Genomic DNA, 16,020 nt, shown 5'->3' on the forward strand with positions numbered 1-16,020 from the left:
CACTAGTCAGAATGGCTATAATTACCAAGACAAGAAACAACAAACGCTGGAGAGAACATGGAGACAAGGGAACCCTCCTACACTGCTGGGGGGAATGCAAACTGGTGCAGCCACTATGGAAAAGACTATAGAGATTTCTCAAAAAATTAAAAATAGAAATACCACATGACCCAGCTATCCCACTACTGGGTACTTATCCAAAGAACTTGAAATCAACAATTCAAAGAAATTTACGCATCCCTATGTTTAGTGCAGCATTATTCACAACAGCCAAGAAGTGGAGGCAACCCAAGTGCCCACTGACTGATCATATGATATATGGTGACTGACAAATAATAAAGAACAACTGAAATTTCACAACGTTATAAACTATTATGGACTTCAACTAAAACCAAATACACACACACACACACACACACACACACCCCCACCTACAGGATGATCAAAATACCTAATGTTATATAATGCTACACTGTGGCTTGGAATAAAATTTCCAATGATGGTATCATATTCAGAACCCAAAAGTGCTACATCCCAAACATATGCAAATGAAATGTACATATTCTGAAACACTGTTAGATGACAAAAAATAGCTCTGGTGACCACAAAGACACTGAGGTTGAATACATGAGGAATGTGAAAATAACTGTTTGCTGAAATGTAGGGGGATAAAACTTTATTTTTAAAGTACTATACTTTATAGGATGTGATTTTTAAATATGTAACTAAAATTTATAAATTAAACACTTTAAGGAGATATGATTTCATCCTTAAAAGGATATATATTCAAGCCGGCTAAAAAAATTTTTTCCACATCATTAAGAAACAGGAGACTATTAAGTCAGATCTTGTTATTTCTCTGCTTAAAAATCTTCAATAACTTCCCATTGCACCTAAAACAAAATCCAAGCTTCTGACGCTGGCTTATAGACATGATCTACTCTCCAGCTCCCTCTCTGACTTTATCCCAGATTATCCTCCTCACCTGCCACCTCCTGCCACTTTGTTCTTCTCTCTTCCTGGAATATGCCCAACTCCTCCTTGTCTTAAAGGCTTTTTGTATACAACTGTTGCCCCAGCCTGAAACAGGCTTTTCCCACGCAGTTCAGATCTTTGAATGGCTGGCTCCCTTTTGTCACTCAGCTTGAAGAAACATTCTCAGGAAGACATTCTCTGAATACTCTACTTCTCTATACAGTATTTATCACTATCTGATATTTTTTGTTATTTATATGTAATATGTCAATCATCTCCCCCACATTAGGATATAACCTTCAAGAGAACTGGGATCCCATCTATATTTTTCACCCCCATATTCCACTGCCTGACACAATGCCTGGCAAATAGCAGGTGCTTAATAAGTATCTGTTGAATGTATGAATTATCTCATTTAGACTTCTAACCACCCAGGGAGTATGTACGTATATATGTATTAGTAAACTTAAAAAAACAAAAACAAACAAACAAAAAACATGAAGCTCAGAAAGGTTAAGTAACTAGCCCAAAATTACAGATGGTACCAATGGAATAGCAAATAATCATTAAAGAACAGAGATGGGACTTGTGCGCAGGTGTAAATTCATAGGCCTATGCACTTATTCACTTTAACTGCCTTTCCCTAAAAAGAAAACTAGATCGCCTGAACAATTCTCAAAAGCAGCTAAAATATACTGTGTCCCTGTTCTCATTAACTTAACACACCTATCCTGATTATATGTCCAAAGCAGAAAATGTAACATGAAGAAATCCGAGTCAAAAAATTTAAGAACAAGGAGTAGCTAAAAACAAACTGAACAGGTGAGACCTCTAGCGGCCGGCCCCATGACCGAGTGCTTAAGTCTGCACGCTCCACTTCAGCGGCCCAGGGTTTCGCCGGTTCAGATCCTAGGCAGACATGGCACCGCTCACCAAGCCACGCTGAGGCAGCGTCCCACATAGCAGAACTAGAAGGACCTACAACTAGAATATACAGCTATGTACTGGGGGGCTTTGCGGGGCAGAAGAAGAAAAGAAAAAAGAGACTGGCAACAGATGTTAGCTCAGGGCCAATCTTTAGAATAGATGACATCCGTAACAAAAAGTCTGGTGAAATAGAAGTTTACAGACCAAAAAAAAGTGCTACAAATCAAACTGCTGCAAGGACTTCAATACTGAAGAGTGTGGGACAAGGCAATACAACACATAAATTTTGGAGAAAAAGTGGCAAGACAGTTTTTTTTTGTTTTAGTTTCATTTGCTATAGAAGTGTCCAGGTCCAAAAGAAAAGCAAACATCCATCCTTCATATCTGTAGGACACAGGAATTTTTTATGAGCCATCTGTCTCTAAGCCAGAAGGTATTACTAAGGCAAGAAGGGGATTCTCAATGGTAAAATGATTCATTTCAAGTTGCATTTCTCAAACTAGAGGTGCAAGATAGTGCAGGATTCTAAACAAATTATAGTATGCTCCAAGTGAGTTGGAGAAAGATGCTATGTCTCCTTAGCATAGTCTCAAATATGACCTAAAATCCTATCAAAGGGTCCTTTTTACCCTGCCATCTCATCTGCCAATAACACATCTACCCTGTTAGCTACTTCACTCTTCATCCAATCCTCTACCATTACCTCTCTCTTGTTTTTCTTTTCACCTTAAGCTTATAGTGATAATCCACAGCCCAGGTCAAAGGGTAATCACCTCTAAAAGAGACAAAACAAGACAAAAATAGAAAAACTCAAGTACTGTTAAAGAAATGCTAGCTTGCTAGCTTTTAAAAAGAAAAGACAACTTAAAACACCTTCAAGGATGTATGTCCCACTGGGACCTTAAACACTACATACCCCAAAGTAAAAAAAGTTCAGGGAACTGAAAAGGCCTCTAGAGATAAGTGGTACATAGAATGTCTTGCTCAAGATAACAGCCAATCTAGCCAGAGACTGTTTAAATTAGTTTTTAGATGTTAATACAAATCCGTACAGAAAACTCAGCATATAGATAAAGCAGAAAGAAGAAAACATTCACCATTCCAACAACCAGATGATAATCACTAATAGCAATTTAACGTTTCCTTTTTAGTCCTCTTTAGGAGAGTATTTGGGAAAGGGGAAGGAAGAAAGGGGACTTGGCAAGGTTGAAGGTACATACTTAGGGGAGAGATCTTTGTGAACAAGGAAGCTTCAGCAACTAACTTCTAGGGGCAATGAGCTTCCCTCAATTAGAGGGCTGTGGGACTGCCTCAGTCACAGCCCTCAAGGACACTTCCACCATACTGATGACACCTACTACTTTTCCCCAATGCAGCAGTTGCCCAAGTGATAGAGTTTCTCAGAGAGCAGGAGAAGGAACAGGACATACAAAAGTTAATTTAAGGTAGCACTCTATCATGTACCATTTACAAATTGAGATACAAACACAAAAAGCTTAAGTTTGTGTTAAGATCACATTACCTGTAATTTTTAATTTTTTAATCTCTAAACATCTCCCATGCTTGGAAATTCATTAAAAACATCACTTAATTACTACTAATAACCAAATGAATAAGGACACCATAATATACCTACCATCCTACAATTAGACATAAATTGTTTTGAATTTTTTGGTGTTCTGAGACTCAATTTGCAACATGGAGGGGAAGGGTCCCCCCACACTCACTTCCAAGAAGCAATTCTCAGAACACCAGCTGGCTGTCAGAGAATTCAACTCAATTCTGACACTGTCTACCAGAGACGGCATAAAATTCCACAGGTTGAGAGCTCAGTTCAACAAAACTGTACTGCCACGCCACTTCAGATGTCAGTCGAAAGCCCAGGTTATCACCTGTGCTTCTGACCAACCACCTACAGACTGGGGGTTCCACTGACCCCCTCTTTTGGTTGATTAATTTGCTAGAGTGGCACAGACAACTGAGAAACATTTTACTTACTGGATTACCAGTTTATTATAAAAAGATGTAACTCAGAAGAGCCAAATGGAAGAGACGTGTAAGGCAAGGTATAGAGAAAGGGCAAGGAACTTCCATGTCCTCTCTGGGCACGCCACTCTCCCCAAATCGCCACGTCTTCACTAATCCAGAAGCTCTCCAAAGTGTCCCTCTGGGGTTTTATGGAGGCTTCATTACATAGGCGTGATTGATTAACTCAATGGCCACTGGCAAATGAACTCAATCTCTAGCCCCTCTCTGAAAGTTCCAACCCTCTAATCACATGGTTCGTTCTCCAGGCAACAGGCCCCAATCCTGACATTTTTGACTCCCAAAAGTCATCTCACTCACATAACAAAAGACATCTTTATGACTTTGAACACTTAGGAAATTCCAAGGGTTTGGGGAGGTGTGAGCCAGGAACTGTAGAGGAAGACCATATGAATGACTAAATATATACTTATAAATCACAATATCACAGTATCTTTCTTTGGTCTTGTAAGTATTTAGAACTATATCCTTACACCAGAGTCCCAGAAATGGAATTGCTACATTTAAAATTTTTAACATTTTTATAGCTCCTTTCTAAAAAAGGAAGTAGGACTATAAATTCTTTTCAGCAGTTTGCATGAATGGCACCACCATTCTTCAACAGCCAGTATTAGAGGTATCACTGAAAAGATGGCATTTGAGCAAGGACATAAAGGAGATGAGGGCGGTAGAAGTGTGGCTACTATCTAAAGTAAAAGCCTCAGCAAACAGAGCAGCAACAGTAAAGGTCTGAAGGAAGGAGCGTGCCTCGTGTGCTCTAAGAACAGCAGATAGGCTAGTGTGGCTAGAATGGAAATAGCAAGAGGAAGGGTACTAATAAGATCAAAGAGATCATGAAGGTCTTTACAGAACACTCTCAAGACTTTAGCTTCTATTGTGATTGAGAGAGGAGAGCCTTAAAAGGTTCTGAGCAGAAGAGTGACAACTGCTGGCTTCTCGTCTAAGAGGATCACTCTGGTACTATTTTGAAAATAGACTGCAAACAGCAAGAGTAGAAACAAAGACTAGTTAAGAGGCTAATGACAACCAGGCAATAAACCAGGATGGTAGTGATGGTGGAGTAATGAGAAATGGTCAGACGGGATATAATTTGAAGGTAGAGCCAACAGGACATGCTAACAGTCTGGAAGTAGAGTAGGAGATAAAGAATTGAGTACAGAATAACCCCAAGACTTCTTGCCTGAACGGCTGAAGAGGCTGCTGTGATTAACTGAAACGGAGAAGACTGCGGGTCAAGATGTTGAAGAGAGGTGAGACAGAAATCACACCAGTTTTGTGTATGTTAAGATTCTACAGATATCCAAATGGAAACGTGGACTGGGCACTTATATATACACAAGTCTGGAGTTCAAAAAAGAGTTCTAGACTGGAAATATAAATTTGGGAATCCTCATCATATAGATGATATTTACAACCATGAGATAGGATGAGACTACACCAAAGGAGTAAGCGCAGATGGAAAAGAAGTCAAAGACTCAGCCTTGAGGAATTCTAACATTATGATGTCCTCACTGCTAAAGTATGTTCAGTAAGGATAACTTACTGAATATCCTATAAAAATAGGTTCTACCCATACACCTATAGCCAACTGATTTTTAACAAGGGTGCCAAGTCCATTCAATAGAGAAAGAACAGTCTCTTCAACAAATAGTGCTGGGACTACTGGATTTCCACGTGGAAAAGAATGAAGTTGGAGTTCTACCTCACATCACATACAAAAATTAACCCAAAATAAATCAGACCTAAATATAAGAGCTAAAAACATAATTCTCTTAAGAGAAAACAAGGGGGTAAATTTTCATGTCCATGGATTTGCCAATGGATTCTTAGATATGACAACAAAACACAGCAATACGAGAAAAAACAGTTCAACTGGACTTAAAAATTAAAAACTTTTGTGCATCGAAGGATATAATCAAGAAAGTGAAAACACAATCTACAGAATGGGAGAAAATATCTGCAAACCACATATCTAATTAGGGATTCACATCTAGAATATATGAAGAACTCCTATAACCCAACAAGAAAAAGATAAACAACCCAATTTAAAAATGGGCAAAGGATTTGAATGCACATTTCTCCAAAGATATACAAAAGGTCAACAAGCACATGAAAGATGCTGAACATTATTAGCCATCAGAAACATGCAAATCAAAACCATAATGAAACACCACTTCACACCTACTATGATGGCTATAATTTTTTAAAAACTGAAAATAAGTGTTGAAGAGGATGTGCAGAAACTGGAACCCACATACATTGCTGGTAGGAATGTAAAATGGTGCCGCCACTATAAAAAAGTCTGGCAGTTCCTCAAAAAGCTAAACACAGAACTACCATATGACCCAGCAATTCCAGTCCTAGGAATACAACCAAAAGAACTGAAAATGAGGACTCAGATGCTGTACGCCAGTGTTCCTTGCAGCATTATACACAATAGACTAATGGCGGAAACAACCCAACTGTGCATCAACAGATGAACAGCTAAAAATGTGGTACACATCCCTACAATGGAATATTATTCACCCATTCGTAAAGAACGAAGTTCTGATACATGCTGCTACAACATGGATGAATCTTGAAAACATTACGCTAAATGAAATAAGCTAGACACAAAAGGGCAATTACTATATGACTCCACTTATATGAAATAGCTAGAATAGGCAAATTTAGAGACCAAAAGTAGATAAGAGTTTACCAGGGGCTGGAGGAAAGGGAGAAAGGGGAGTTACTGCTCAACAGCTGGAGTTTGTTTAGAGTAAAGAAAAATTTTGGAAAAAGGTAGTGGTGATGGTTGCACAACACTGTGAATGTAATTAATGCTACTGAATTGTACATTTAAAATGGCTAAAACTACAAATTCTTTAAAAAAAGGAAAAGATTCTACCTCCGTAGTATCTCAAGTGTGTATCTTAGCTTCCTAATCCCACCATCACTGTTCAGATCCACAGTATTTCCTGTCTGCTGCTTAATCTCTGTTCCTTCTCATTCTTTGAGATGTTATTACACCAACTTGCATATAGTACAGTTGCAAAAATACGTTCTAAAATATCCAAAAATAACATACAGTCAACCAAATCATATAAAAACTCTTCAGCTGGGCATACATGTTCTCCATATGACTTAAATAAACTTTTCTGGCCTTTTCTCACATTTTTTCAGTCTCTGAAGTCTGCTACAACTGATCTGATCTGCACTTTGAACACATCCCATGCTTTCCAGCCACTATACTTCTGCTCATGGGATTTCTTTCCACCACCCTCACCCACCACTCCACCCATTAAATCTTTCTCATCCTTTAACAATCCAGTCAAAATCGACCTACTCTGAAGAGACTTTCCTGACTCCTAGCCCTCCACTGTCATCCACAACTACATGCAAATACTTTATCCAGCTAACTTCCACAGCACTTGTTTTCACTTCTCTTATATTTCCTTTGTTGGCCTCTAGATAGAATAATTCGTGTATGGGTCTAATCCTAATCCTCCCACCCCACCCAGATTACAAACTCCACTATATTTACACTGCATTCATCTTTGTATTGTCTGCTGCTCCTAGTACAGGCAAACAATGAATGTGCTCAATCAATAAGTAACATTTAACTAAACAGGCAAAAATCTAAACCCAGAAAGATTTGGAGTCCACATGAGAAAATTCCTTCATACACACTGACACAAACACAATTCCAAAGTATAAGTAACATCTTTTTAAGAGAATGAACAACACCTTTCAAAGAAACAATGTGATGGTGAGATGGTGTAACAACATTTCTCATCAAAAGTCTGGTAATAGGAAACATTTTTTAAAAGGAAGTCTGAGTACAATATGGATACGTATTTGTTTTGACCTTCTTTACGTCTGAATAAAAGTATAAGGAAGGGAACAAACATCTGAGAAAATGAAAATAACCCTGTCTTCGTTTTTCAGGTTCTCCAGATCAAGCAAGTATGCAACATGACCTTTAAAAAACAATTGTACATAACGCATTTACTAATCCAATACTTGTTGTCACATTCATAAAGCCTAAATGCTGTACTATAATTCATACTGCCAAGTTCCCAGCTGGTAGCTGCTTCTGTGCAGGACTTAAGTGTGTATATGCTACATGTCTGATACCTTTTTGTCAGGATAGAACACAGAGGAAATGACTATTTTTTTTTTTTTTAATCTTTTGTTTTTAAATATTGGCACCTGAGCTAACAACTGTGCCAATCTTTTTTTTTTCTTTTTCCTGCTTTTTTCTGCAAATCCTCCCAGTACATAGTTGTATATTTTAGTTGTGGGTCCTTCTAGTTGTGCTATGTGGAATGCTGCCTCAACGTGGCCTGATGAGCAGTGCCATGTCCGCACCCAGGATCGGAACCAGTGGAACCCTGGGCTGCCGAAGCAGAGCATGTGAAGAACTTAACCACTCGGCCACGGGGCCGGGCCCGGAAATGACTATTTTAAAATGACTCAAATTTCTCAGACATCTAATATCCCTTCAAGATCTAAAGTCTTAGGAAGACTATATGCTCTAAATTAATTATGAACATTCATAAAATATACTCCTTTGAACACAAAACTGATACTACCCAGTTCTTTAAAAAAAAATCCACTCAACAAGAGACTGAGATAATCAACTCTACTATAATTAGAAATCATCTAGATAAATTAAATCAATAGATAAGGACAACATTTCATTTTAAATAAAAATGTTCATCTCCATCTTTTCCCTGCACTCAATTCCAAAACTGGTAAAAGTTAATAGGTTATTATTAGGCCAATCACCAAACAGCTTTTAAGAGAGAGAGAAATAAGTAAAGACAGAAATGAGTGAAAATTCAAAATTTGCACTCCCCTCTCTCATTCCCTCCACAGTACTTATATTCCATAAATAGCCCAAGCTATCTTAGAATCTCTTTCTCATCTGCCCATTCCCTTACATTCTGGCATCTTAATGGACTAAGAAGCCTCTGAAATGTACTCCTTCTCATCTAGTTTTCCCCCACCCAGCCTGATATCACCACCTCTCACCTCACCCTCTTTCACCAAACCATTCTCCACACAATGCTCCACAAAAGCAAAACTGAGCATGTTATTACCCTACTTAAAAACCTCCATTGTTTACCCAGTAACTTACAGGGTAAGGTATAAACTTCCTAAAATAACTGATATGCTCCTAAGTGCCAATCATATTAAATCTTGCCATTTACTGAACATCTCCACGCTTTTGCATATGCTTTCCCCTACATCTGGAATGCACTTCTCCCACTTACCTTTTAAGACGTATCTCAAATCACCTCCTCTTACATGAAACACCCAAATCCCAAAACAGAATTATTCACTCCTTCCTCTGTGCTCAAACAGCACTTTCCACTTGCCACTTTAACACTCAGTATAATGTTATATTAATTACAGGAGGCAGCACAGAATAGTGGCTAACAGAAGCTCTGGCATAATACAGATTTGGATCCAACACCCCATCTTCCACCTAGTATGGTCATGGCTTTAGGCAAGTTGGTTACCTCCTCCAGGGCTGTTTTCTCATTAATAAAACTGGGATAATACACAAGTCTAGCTCAAAGTGCTAACAGGCATTCAGCACTATCCACCTTGAGGCTAGTAAACTTTCAATGAATGGCAGAAAGCTGGGATGTTAACATCACAATTACCTGTCTCAGACTGGAGAGGGATGTGGGGCCTTCCCCCACAAGAGGAGGGACTACATCTAAAGTCATCCCTACTGGGGAAAAAAGGGCTGCACACACCAAAATGTTGAGTCACCTGTGGGTGATTTGGGTGACGGAACTACAAGCAATTTTTGTTCTGTTCCTTTCTGCTTTTCTCCTTGGGTATGCGCAACTTACTAAGAAAAAAGTTATATGCACTTAAAAATCTCACCCATCACCTAAAAGCAGCATCTAGCACAAAGTTAACACTCTATAAATATTTGCTAAATGAAATGAAGGAACTGCTACAGTAGGTTTAGTTCTTCAAGAATGTTTACATGCACTTATTGTTTTGCTTCTCATAATCACTTCTTGGGTACATACAGCAGGTTATACTTACCCCTAGAAAATGAGGCTGAGAGTTTAGAAATAAGTAAACAGGGACTAGGTTGGAACTTCAAAACTTCTAACTTTTCAAATTCAGAGTTTTCTTTCTACACTAAGCACTAAAAGTGGATTTCCACTCACATTCCCAAGTCAGAAAGCTGAATCATTTGTACACTGTTTGAGCGGGAGCAAGCAAAGAACAAAGAAATATAACTTTTTTTAAAAGTTTCATTAATCCTTTCAAATAATGGGGGGAGGGGGGAATCACTCAGATGATTTTTTTTAAGTACTCAACTTAACTACTAAATCAAATTGTTCCAGAAAGCCTACATAACCAGCAAAACTGGTAGAAGCTAACAGCCCCACTATGTGCCAGACACTGTTCTAAACACTTTACATATATTTATTTGTTTAATCCTATGAAACAGGTAACTACCGTCTCTACTTACAGATGAGTAAACTAAAACACACAGAAGCTAAATAATTTTCCCTAAGATTACAGAGTTAGTAGGCAGCAGATCCAGACTTCAAAACCAGGCAGTTTTGAAAAAGTAAGATCAAGGAGTAAGGTCAAGTAAGTTTTGAAAAAGTAAGGTCAAGGAGTCAAAAGACAAACAAAAACTTGGAAAAAGTACTACTATATTTTATCTCAAATCAAAGGATCTATAATCCTTAACCTATGGGAAGAATAAAAGCATGCTTTTGATTTGAAATTCTAGTAATTACAAACAGTTATTTTCTTTCATCAAATATCACTGTAAATCCGTACTATTTAAGTCGCTTTAACAAAAATATTCGGTTTTCAACTACAAGAACTTTACAGCACTATTCTACAGTAAGTGCTTCTTAGTTTTGTAAAACAAAAAGGCTAAGACACTAGAGGGTTGTTCTTTGTTTTTTTTTTTTTTTTTTAGCAAAGAGCACATATCACAATACACCACCTCCTAAAATGAAAACTCCAGCAAAGACCACTACTAAGAAGTTCTCCTCTTAGTAGCACTTCTCAAACCTAGCTACAACTTACAATCACATAGGGACCTTTTAAAAAACCAATACACAAGCACCCACTCCAGACCAATTAAATCAGAATATCTGGGGACAGGTATAAGTGTTTTTAAAAGCTCCCCAAGTGATTCTAATGTGTAGCCAGGATTGAGAATCACTATTCCAAGAAAATCTAAATCCTCCATGTTATTACCTCATACAGAGCTTTTGTCCATAATGGTCTGAAAAAGTAGTCAGTCATCTTATTCAGCCAATTTGCAAACCACTAAGAGAGTAAGGGTTAAGATAAAGAGGACCCCTCAACTACTAAAAGGGGTATTAATTATAAGCGCATTTAGCCCAATAGATTAGACAAAAATCAAGGCAAAAGGATTCCACTGATAATGTTTTGGGTAACAGAGAAACTTCAATTAACACGTCAAATTTGCCAAAGACCAAGCTATTTGTATCTTTCAAGTTCTAGATTTTACAATCTCTGAAATGGCACTATGCTTTCTGATGGACTCTAGAGCCCAATAATTCCAAAAGAGCAACAATGAAACAACTATCAACCTTGAAACTCAAAGCCCCAAATGTGTCATCTTTTTAAAAAACTAACCATTTCTTAAACTGAAGGTTTACTTAAGGGTGTAAAATTGCTAGCAAAGAAAGTCTTTTCATGCCTTCATACAGAGGATATCCCTGAAAAGTCAACATTTCCATAATAACTCTGAAATTCAAACTCAAGATGCTTATATTTTTGTATTTGGCTACTTATGGTTTCACAAGAAAGCTAAATAAAATAAGCTTCAGAATCAAACGTTAAAATATCCTGCTGTGTTATTCAAAAATACTACTACAGGTCCACATTCTTTGTTCAAATCCCCTGAGGACAAACATACTGCAGAATTTTTCAGATTTTAGAAAGACGGTACAGTGTTTCTACCCTAACAGGCCCTCGAGGGTCTAAAACAGCACCAATAATCAAATAAATTAACATTCCAACAGCAAAATATAACTTTTTTTTAAATGAGATAAGGATTACAAGTAGCCTCCTGTCAGTACAAGTCATCAAACTTTTTTGCTGCAAACATCTGAAAAAACTTTCTTTTCCAGAGCCTTGGGTGAACCTCTAATTCACGATTTCTCTTCGATGTTCAAGACGTTGCAAGTGGGCTTCAGAAAAAAGTCACTAGGATAAAAAACATTCTTTTAATACCACTGTAATACTAAAGAAATAACTCAAGTCATTATGGTAGATACACAAAAAGAAAAGTCCAAGTGGTGTCCACCAATTTTCATGATGATTAGACTAGCATTTAAGTATCCACCTTAATTTTTATAATGCAATTTTGATCAAGATCAAACAAATACACCAACATGTGCATATTTACTGATTAAGGCAAGTATGAAGCAGAGCGCCAGATGCAGAGAAGGGGCATATCAACACCCAACTTTCTATCTAGCAATCTGGAAACAAGAGAGGTCTCCGAAGCTAAGCAGACCAGGCTCCACCACACAGGAAAGTTACTAAAGCTCTCTCAACTCCAATTTCTTCACGCCAGGATGGAGATGATGATAATAGAAGCTACTTCATTGTATTTTTAAGGAGATTAAATAAAGTAACATCTGAAGTCTATGACATAAATAGTCAATATTAATTCCCTCCACTAACTATGTGCTGGCGGGGCTCAAGTATAACTTGCCTATGATATAAGTTAGCAGGCAAATTTTATACATTTTTTTTTTTTAAGATTTTATTTTTTTTCCTTTTTCTCCCCAAAGCCCCCAGGTACATAGTTGCATATTCTTCGTTGTGGGTCCTTCTAGTTGTGGCACGTGGGACGCTGCCTCAGCGTGGCTTGATGAGCAGTGCCATGTCCGCCCCCAGGATTCGAACTGACGAAACACTGGGCCGCCTGCAGCGGAGCGCGGGAACTTAACCACTCGGCCACGGGGCCAGCCCCTAGCAGGCAAATTTTATGACACAAAACCCACCACGAAAACATGACCCTATCACATTTCAAAAACGCAGTGTAGATCAAAATGACTAATTTCTGAAATCAAGGCAGCTTCTCAAAACACATTCTAACCAAATCTATCTACTCTCCCAACACCCTTTCATCTTCCACACAACCAACTGCATGCACGAATGGGTGGTAAGTGAAAATAAACTACTTTACTGAAAAGGGCACTCTTTTAACTCGAAATAAAATTACCAGAGTATCCCAAGTTTTGCAGATAAGAGAAGTCATTACGGTATCAAGACTTCATCACTTATATTACAACCACTATCCAAAGAACCCAGACAATTTGAACACACTTAGAAAAAGAAGACACAACAGTCCAAAATCCAATTTTCACTATTTACTGAATGAGAAAAAAAGTCACCATGGGCAGATTTTTGCATCTAATGAATATTTAAACCTGTCAAATGTACAAAAAGATGGAACTCTTTTTACTATTTATCCTAAATTCAATTTAATTCAGTTTCATTATTTTTAACTCAAGAATTGTACAAAGCACTGAGTCAGTCTTACAGCATTAAGTTCTGAACTGATTCAACGCTTCACTGTTCAATAATTTTCCCAAAGTACACTATATAACCTGGACAACCTGGACCTCCACCACACTAGAGAAGAAATTTAATCAAGTCAGCATAGCTCTTGTGAAACAGAAAGCTTTCCCTAAACGTTAATACTCAAAACCGAGTAATAGTCACTGTGAACGCTCCCATAAACAACCTACTAGGGCCTTGCAGCTCCACAGCTTTAAGAATATCACCCGCCATATGTCCTAACAGAGTGCAGCCAATGGAATCCAAACATTACCCAAACATAAAACGCCTTGAAAAGAATCTATATTAGTCTGTGTTCTAATCCGACGTTTTTAATGCGAAAAAGACTCAAAACTAAAAGCAAATGGACCTGCTACCTCACAACTAGCTACAAGATGAACTGCCTACAAGATTTAATCCTTCATACTTGCACTTTTTCCGCCATAAACAGGAAACTCCAAAGAAAAGGAAATAGAGAAAAGCCTATTTTTGCTAAGGGGAATATTGGCATTGCCTCCAACCCCCACTGCGTGAGTGAACACATGAAAAAGCACCGGGGGAAGGGACGGGGGAGGGGCGGCTGGTGAGCTCAGTCGGAGTCCTGAACATGCCACCCAGCTCAGACGGTGCCCGAAACATCTGTAACGACAGCTGCAACCGGGAAACGGGGGTGCGGGGGGACGAGGACCGGGGCTTGGGGGCTCAGAGTTGTGCCTGCACGTTCGGCCAACTCTTCTCTCACCTCCCCATTGCCATCCTCCCCATTCCATCCTGCTCCCTCCGTAAAGAAAAATACCCAATGAAACCAGGGGCAGAGAAGACAAAGGGGCAGGAGGCGGCTGCAAGGAGCGTCCAGAACAATGGGGAGAGGGTGCGAAGCGAAACTCCCGAGGAGGACAATGAAGGGGGTGGACCAGCGCCCCGAGAGGCACCGAGGGGAACACGGCGAGCCCGGGCCCCGCCAGCGGCGGACGCCGGGACGCGAGGCCCGGCCGTGCAGGCGGTATCACCCGGGACGCGGCGCGCTGGGCTGGGCCGGAGCGCGCGGGAGCGGCGCGACCCGAAGAGGCCAGCGGGGCCTGCGCGGGTCGGCGGGCAGCTGCTGGCCGGACTCACCGGCATTCTGGTCTCGGGGCCAGAGGTAGTATGTGGCCGGGATCACGATGAGCCCCACGAAGGAGGTGAGGAAGTAGAAGAAGGTGTTCCCGCTGTCATCGTACTGGAACTGCTGCCCCGCCATGGCGCCCCCTCCTCCGCCTCCCTCTTCTCACCGCCGCCGCCACGACCCCGCTCCGCGCTCGGGCTCCCAGCGTTCCGACCCCGTGTGGCGTAGCTCCGACGCCGCCGCCGCCTCGCCTCCCCGCCCCCACGCTACTCTCCCCGACACGCCGCCGCCGCCGCCGCCGCCGCTGCCCTCGCCAGCTGTCGCGAGAACAGATAGTTCCCGCCCCGCTCGGTTTTTCCTCCCCCGCCTCTCTCCAACACGCTCGCTAAGGGAGACGTGGCGCGGGCAGCCGTGGATCTCTGCGAGGTCCCGCCCTTAACCCCGCCCCGTACTCCACAGCCCTGCCCCCCGAGCGCCGCCAGAGCGGCCTCCAGGGCCCCGCCTCTAGCCCTAGAGTCCCACCCACTTCCTCCTCCGCTTCCTTTCCCAGCCTGCCACTGCGGGTCCTCTGGGTTGGTTTATGGGGTCCCAGGGAAGGCTTCTGGGCCGAGGAGTGGGCGCGGGCGTGCACCTGCCTGTGACTGGGGCTGCAGCCCTTCGGAGCAAAGCTGAGGCTTCCTTCTTGCCTCCCCCTCTTTCCCATACATACCTCACCTTGTCCTGCCCTCTCGCCTTTTAATTTCCCCGGTTGATAATGTTTCCTTAGGTTCTGGATCCGTTCCTCCAGCCCCCACATTTTGGAAACAAGGGTCATTCAGAACAGGCCGGCGCAGGAGGGGAGGATGGTGAGGGGTTTTGTTGTACGGTCTTTTTGCAGAGTATGTTTGCTATTAAAAGACTGCGAACTAGACTGCGCCCATTTTGCAGATGGAGATTCCCCAAGCCAGTAAAGATGGTGACCTACCCAACCCAGAGCTAATGTTTATAACCACCAGTTCACCACTATTTTCTTCGGCCAGGCAGTAGGCTAAGACCTTTATTGCTTTATACCATTTAATCGTCAGTAAACCCCTTGGTGAGAAAATTGAGGCTCAGCGAGATTGCCTAAAGTCATGCACAGTAAGAGAAGGTCTGGGGATTCAAACCCAGATCACCCTGATGCCACAAAACCAGTGCCCTTGACCACCGCCTGGTCGAGCACCTTAACACTTCACTGAGAGCGGCTAGCACTCCCCGCAGGATGTGGACAGGAATCTGCACTTCCAGAAGGCACGGCTTGGGGAGCAGTCGCTCTGGGGAGCTTCCCCTTTCGTTCGCTGTGAGATCACGGAGGCCCGTGTCAGCTGAGCTGGGAGCGGACGGGGCTGGTGACCTAATGTGGGAATGAC

The 16,020-nt window shown here is 41.0% G+C and overlaps 1 protein-coding gene across 1 annotated transcript in view; it reads right to left on the minus strand.

The window, feature by feature from the left end:
- Positions 1-14,973, minus strand: part of SEC63 (SEC63 homolog, protein translocation regulator) — a 67,905-nt gene extending 52,932 nt beyond the window's left edge. The window contains exon 1 of the mRNA XM_008520863.2: positions 14,644-14,973. Coding sequence (XP_008519085.2) covers positions 14,644-14,767 — 124 coding nt within the window. The 5' untranslated portion in view covers positions 14,768-14,973. The remainder of the gene's footprint in view (positions 1-14,643) is intronic.
- Between the last annotated feature and the right edge of the window lie 1,047 nt (positions 14,974-16,020).

This window comes from Equus przewalskii, chromosome 9 (genome assembly GCF_037783145.1).
Source record: "Equus przewalskii isolate Varuska chromosome 9, EquPr2, whole genome shotgun sequence".
Taxonomy (NCBI): Eukaryota; Metazoa; Chordata; class Mammalia; order Perissodactyla; family Equidae; genus Equus; species Equus przewalskii.